Here is a 7320-nt window from a genome sequence, read left to right as displayed (position 1 = left end):
AATTTTTCAGGAATAAGAATATTAGATACGGATATCTGCCCCCATATTCTCCCCAGTTAAATCTCATAGAAGAAGTATTTTCGTGTTTTAAGAACAGATGTTACAAATTACGTCCATATCAAGAAACTAAAGAAGATATTATTTAACTTATAATTACGGTAATAGCAGATATGAATGAGAATGTTGATTTTATGGCATTTTATCAACATATGAAGCATTATCTTAATCTTGCTTTTATAGGACAAGAATTAAAATAAAAACTTTTAACAACACTTTTTTATTTATTGGATGTATTTTTTATTTGATACTGGATGTATTTTTTATTTTAACTAAGAAAGGTATTTTATGAATTATATATAATTGTAAACAACCTGCTATATAAATATTAACAAATTGATACATTATTTTTAATAAACTGCAATATAATTACTAATAAACTGCTTTATAATTACTAATAAACTGATATATAATTATTAATAAATCGCTATATAATTATTAATAACCCTGTATTATAAATGGAAAAAAACATTTTCTGAAAATATGATTAAAAAGCATTTTATAAATAATTCTTAAATAGCCTTCCATCAAAAATTGGCTAATAAGTTTCATTAAAAAAAAAAAAGGTTTTTGAAATGACTGTCAATAAATTTTACAATACTCCAACACAGCAACACCAAAATTCCTTCCAGCTTTATATGCATATACATACATATGTATGTATATATTTATACAGTAATAATCAAACAGACAAGATATACTAAACTTAATACTATAAAAATGATACTTAACAAAAGATACAGCGTATATTATATATTCTGTGATAGTTGTATATTGCAATTTTTCTAACCTATAAAAAAATAATGTCTTTGATCTTGATATGACAAACTTATCTGTTAGCCTTTCAATGTCATATTAATGTTTTTTACTCTGTATAAAACACCCTGAATAAGACAAACCATGAAATAACAAAAAAAATTTGATATAACTGGCTAATTTATTTCTATAATATAAAAATTAATCATAAAAAAATTAATACAGTATTAATTTTTTTTTCCAAATACAATCGTCTAATATGTAAAAATTTGACAACAAAACTTTTAAATAAGTTGTATGTTAAGCGAGAAGTTGTCCAAATTTTGCAGAAAATATCACCAGAGCAATTTAATACAATAAATTAAAAGGTATTTGGTGCAAAAAAAAAAATGCACCCAGTAAATAAATAAGTTGTAAAACTAGTGTTTGTGATACATTCCTAAAAAAAGAGGACTCAAAATGCCAATCACCAAAAAAAGCAAATCTTTTCTTGATAGAACAGCATTGTGCTCAGTTTGGATCAGAGATCCATCTTTACTTATAGCGTGACTCAAAAGTTCTGGTAGTATGTGTACAGTTGCAACATACAAAAATGTACCAGCCGAAAACAGCATCGCAAGACCGGTACCATTTATAGAAGAAAGAGTTTCTTTGTTAGTCTATAATACAAAAACAAAAAAGATTATTTATAAATACACACATAGCTACAAAAACTTATGACTTAATTTTAAATCACATTTCTTTAATTTTTATAAAATTGAAATCATAAAGACAAAAATAAAATATAAAAATGAATTATAAAGAAAGAAATATAACAATGAATTATAAAGAAGAAAATACAACAATGAATTATAAAGAAGGTATCGATAATTCACTAACTGGTGAAGTATTGCTTGTTTTTATCAAAACTATTTTATAAAGTCATTTGAAAACATTGAGTGACTTACAAAAAAAAATTTTAACTGATGGTAAGTAATGTTCCAGCAAGAGCGTTTGAAAACTAATTCTACCTAATTATGATTGATCAAAGTTGACAACAATACTAATTGGTCAAAGTTGAATCCAGGCCAATTACAAAAATATATATCTAAACTTAATCAATAATGATTACCATAATATAATCAAATACTGTTATCAAACAAATAATTATTTATATAATCACATAATTTTTTTTAAGTTTCAGGTCAGATTATCCTGCTACTGGTAACATGTAACCCAGTACAACCATTTCAACTCCTGCTGCCTCGTAGGATACGCTATTTTAGACATAGGCTAGGAGAAGCCGACTCTGAATTAAAACACCCCCTGCCTTGAGGCTCTTGTGTGAGTAAAGACTAGAGATAGTGTCTCAATAAAAATACTCATTTTGGGTAGATGTTAAACGCATCCGACTACTGTCTTGTAGAAGGCATCATAAGCAAAGACTTAAGTGGCATGTTTCCTGAACTTTGTGGTAGCTCTCAGAGGCTAATTCCATCAACAGCTATAAAATATCAAAGTACTAACAGTGCCACGTTGCGCATGTTGCTCTATTGCCTTTCTCTTTGTTCTATATTGCTCTCCTTCATCTCAAGACTGCTCACTTTTCGATGTTTTTCCTGATCAAATTGACCAAGCCCTTTCTCTTTATTCTTCAGCCAATATAGTTGTTGTTTGTAACTTTATTGCTCATCACACTGAATGGCTTGGCTATAGTGTCAGTGACTCTGCAGGCATTAAGGCCCACAACTTTTGCCTTTCTCAATCTTTTACTCAACTTTCCAACTCGCTTTCCAAACAACCCAAATCATTTACCTTCACTACTAAACTTATATGTTGTTTCTGATCCTACTCATACTCATTCTGTGATTTTGTTTGTGATGGCCCTTGGGTAGAAATCTTTCGTCTTCCTGCTAACAAATGTGCAACTTACATAATTTGATGGATTCTGGTTGGCATGAAATCCTTTATTCCCTCTCAACAATCCATCTTTTCACAGTTCCGATTTTGTACTAAATTTCAGATATAACAGAGTTTTTATTGAAACACTTAAAAATTCAGACTTACAGAAATTAACATGGAGTGAATACAAACATCACAACAATATAAAAACATTAGTATCTGTAGCTCCAAATTCATCAATAATTCCTTTAAATAGTTACTAAAGCTTACAGAAACTTCAGAGAATGAAATTACAAACCGCAACTACTATTCAGATTGCATTCCAAAATACTCTTGTATAATGTATGAAAAGGGCTTTAATATTAACACTGAATGTTCTGAACATTTCATCTACCACACAATTCTCCCTGGTTGAAAAGTTGCAGCTGAATGACTTGACAAATGAAGAACCAAAAAAAAGAGAAAAAAAATCGCTAATTTAAGGAATTAAATTGACTCGCAAGGGAGTGCTGCTACATCGACTGACAAATAGCCTGACTCGCAAGGAAGTGCTGCTACATCGACTGACAAATAGCCTGACCCGCAAAGGAGTGCTGCTGCATCGACTGAGGGTTTGGTTGGGGCAGGCAGTCTCTCAATTAATAAAAAAAAATAATTCCGGTCTTGCATTTTAATTTTTACTTTTTGTCAACAAAATATGGAAAAAACTTTCGGACAACATCTACGGGTTGTATATATATACATATATATATATATATATATATATATATATATATATATTATATATATATATATATATATATATATATATATATATATATATATATATATATATATATATATATATATATATATATATATATATATATATATGTGTATATATATATATATATAACACATGGGCTGAAAAGTCCCAGGCCTAACGCATAGATAGCGCGAGTTTTATTGCAGTCACCTTTTTTTCAGTTAATATTAACCTTCAAAAAACAGCTGTTAAAATTTCATTATATTCCATTCATTAGTTTGTGAGTTATTTTGCTAATAGTAACTTTACTTTTTTTATTTTCAGAACAATGGATCAAAAACAATTTCGTGTTTTAATTTTACACTGATGGGGAAAAAACCGTTCAAGCCAAGCAGTGGCTTGAAAAGTGTTATGGTGACTCCGCTCCATCAAAAACAACAATAAAACATTGGTTTGCTGACTTCAAATGTGGTCGTAGAGACACCGATGATGCAGAACGCAGTGGACGTCCAAATGAGGCGGTAACACTAGAAAACATCAAAAAAATCCACAAAATCGTTTTGAATGATCGAAAAGTGAGGTTGCGTGAGTTAGCTGACATCGTAAATATATCAAAAGAACGTATTGGTGTTATATTGCATGAGCATTTGACTATGAGAAAGCTCTGTTCAAAGTGGGTGCCACATTTGCTCACTGTTGACCAAAAACAAGAACGTGTTGATGATTCTGAGCAGTGTTTGGTCATGTTCAAACGTAACAAACCGGAATTTTTGCGTCGATATGTGACAATGGATGAAACATGGATCCATCATTTCACTCCGGAATCAAAACGATCATCATCTGAATGGAAAGCAACAGGTGAACCTCGTCCTAAGCGCCCGAAAGCACAACAATCGGCTGGAAAGGTTATGGCTTCGGTATTTTGGGATGTGCGTAGTGTAATATTCATCGATTATCTTGAAAAAGGAAATACCATCAACAGTGAATATTATATAGCATTATTGGAGCGTTTGAAGGCCGAAATTGCAAAAAAACGACTGAATATGGCAAAGAAAAAATTTTTGTTTCATCAAGACAACACACCGTGTCACAAGTCAATCAAAACAATGGCAAAACTACATGAATTGAACTTCAAATTGCTCCCACATCCACCGTATTCGCCAGATTTGGCTCCCAGCGACTACTGGCTGTTCGCAGACCTAAAAAAAATGCTCGACAGTAAGAAATTTCGCACGAATGAAGAGGTTATCGCTAAAACTGAGGCCTATTTTGAAGCAAAAGATAAATCGTTCTACAAAAGTGGTATTGAAATGTTAGAGCGGCGCTGGAATGATTGTGTTGCTCTTGATGGAGGTTATGTTGATGAATAAAGCTAATTTTGAACAAAAAAAACGTGTTTTCTTTGTTAGGCCCGGGACTTTTCAGCCCATGTGTTATATATATATAATTAGCTTTAAACATAGTACATATAGAGTACAAAAAAAGATAGTTTAATTATTTTTTACAAATCCAAAAGTCAATGTTTTAAGGTACTTCTTTTTCACATGTTTCTTAATATGTTATTTAAAGTGGATTAGACAGGCACTTTTTTTAAAACAGTTATATAAGACTAATGGCACTGGTTTAATAATATTGTTTGATAAATCTTAGTTCTGCTTTGTAAATCTCTAACAAACTACTGTTAAAATAACGTTTGTTTACATTTTTATTTCCATTTCGCGCGCATAACTTTTATATCGGAACTGTGAAAAGGTGTATTCCAAGTCATTCCTCATTTTTCTCCATGGTTTTTCTTTAATTGTACTGCTGCAATTTTCAGTTGCAAGCATTACTTTCATATCTATCAGCAAAACAATTCTCCAGAAAACAGATGTCTGTTTACTATCCCTTGAAACCATTGTAAAAAGATTTTGTCTAGCGCCAAAGCCTCCTATTCTCAGATCATGAAATCTAGTATTTCATCTCAAAAATTAGGCTATCATGATATCTGGAGAATCTTTAACAGCACTTATAACAAGGGTAAATCTGGTATTCCACCTCTCTTGTATGGTTCAGATTTTGTCACCTCACCTAAAGACAAAGCTGAATTGCTTGCTAAGAACTTCTCATCAATATCATCTCTTGATTCCACTGGTCAAGTTCTACCGTGATGTGGCTGACAAACAGGTTAATTCATTGCCTGAACATTGGACCTGTCATCTATACTTTAAAACTATTTAACAAGTACTTATCAGAATCTTCTTTTCCAGCCTGTTGAAAAATGGCATCAGTTTTCCCTATTTTCAAAAATTCTGGAGAGCGATCTGACTTGTCTAACTACTATCCCATTAGTCTTTTTACTATCATAAGCAAGGTTTTGGAGTTTTTAATTAACAAACACTTAATCTCTCGTCTTGAATCTAACAACTTTCTGAATCTAATGAGCTTTCTTTTTTTGGTGTATCAGGTAACATCTTTAAGATTATTGAAACCATTCTTACTAATTATAGTACTACAATTGTTAATACTTATTAATTACAATTGGTAATACTTATTACAATTGGTAATACTTATTATTACAATTGGTAATACTTATTAAAGTTGTCCTTGATGGACAGCACTCTTTATCATATTCTGTCACTTCAGGGGTTCCTCAAGATTTAATCCTTGGCCCTATACTCTTTTTAATTTATTATACTCTTGCCCTATACTCTTTTCAATTTTACATTATTGATATTCCAGATATTCTCACATCTAAGGTGGCATTGTTCACTGATGATACTACCATTTATTCTTATTTTAACAAGAAGCCAACACTCTCTGATTGCTTGGAGAGGTAATTTGAGCTTGAAAAAGATCTCACTTACGCTACACCATGGGATGGGTGATTGGTGAACTTCAACTCAGAGAAAACTCAACTTTTTTCAGGCAATTGTTATTACAATAATCTAGATCTTCCTCTATTTCTACATCTATGAATGGGATGTACTCAATGAGTCATCTATTCTTCATCTTCTAGGATTAACTCTTACTTCCAATCCATTTTTGGAAACCATATATCAAATTGATTGCAAAATTAGATATGTATATCCAAGTGGGAATTTTTTTTATTATCAAAAAAAAGATGGAATTTCCAAGGAATGCAAAAGATCTATATAAAAGACTTTTATTGGATTAATTGAAAACTGCAAATCAAATGATTCAAACAACAAGGGGGCTGCTTCAGAATCTAAAAAACTACTACCAAAAAAGAGTAAAATTGATCAACTTTATTTATATTTGTCTGACACTGTGGTGACCAACAACTTTCAAAATAATTTTGTGAGTTTATTTCATTTGATGACCTCTTGCTGATTGATAAGTTCTTGGCAAAATTTCATTAATTGAATTTACTTTTTCAATTTCATTGAATAACTTGTACATTTGAATCAAGTCACCCTGAATCCATCTTACAACTAAAGTAGTGAGACCCATTTTATCTGATCTTTTCTCATAATATAGTGCTTTTAGTGGCAATATTATTCTTGTTGCACAATGCTGTTTCTTCTCTATAAAATTAATTTTATTTTTAAGACATGGAGACCACTCAGATAAACCAGTTGACAGCTTTACCTAAGTCATTATGCAACATTTACAAAGTTTTTAGGCAAATCATTAATATAAATAATAAATAGAAAAGGAGCCCTGCAGCCACTAAAGAACAGTCATCTTTGTACAATATCTACAGTCCCTGGCCACAATATTATGATCACCTACAATTTTTGTACTTCAAGGGTTCACCTACAATTTTTTAAAAGATTTTTTTCTTGAGAATGTTCCATAAATTCTCAATCGGATTCAGATCAGGAGAGTTCCCTGGCCAGTCTAAAACAGGGATATTTTTTATTTTTAAAAAGTTGGTG

The 7320-nt window shown here is 31.0% G+C and overlaps 1 protein-coding gene across 1 annotated transcript in view; it reads right to left on the bottom strand.

Annotated features, from left to right (window-relative positions):
- Positions 1 to 975: 975 nt before the first annotated feature.
- The window catches only part of LOC100198152 (zinc transporter ZIP9), a 25298-nt gene continuing 18953 nt past the window's right edge, over positions 976 to 7320 (bottom strand). The window contains exon 8 of the mRNA XM_065804829.1: positions 976 to 1472. Within this exon, the coding sequence (XP_065660901.1) occupies positions 1233 to 1472 (240 nt within the window). The 3' untranslated portion in view covers positions 976 to 1232. The remainder of the gene's footprint in view (positions 1473 to 7320) is intronic.

Source organism: Hydra vulgaris, chromosome 09 (genome assembly GCF_038396675.1).
Source record: "Hydra vulgaris chromosome 09, alternate assembly HydraT2T_AEP".
NCBI lineage: Eukaryota > Metazoa > Cnidaria > Hydrozoa > Anthoathecata > Hydridae > Hydra > Hydra vulgaris.
The sequence above is the reverse complement of the archived record's forward strand: the minus strand, read 5'-3'. Positions and strand labels throughout refer to the sequence as shown.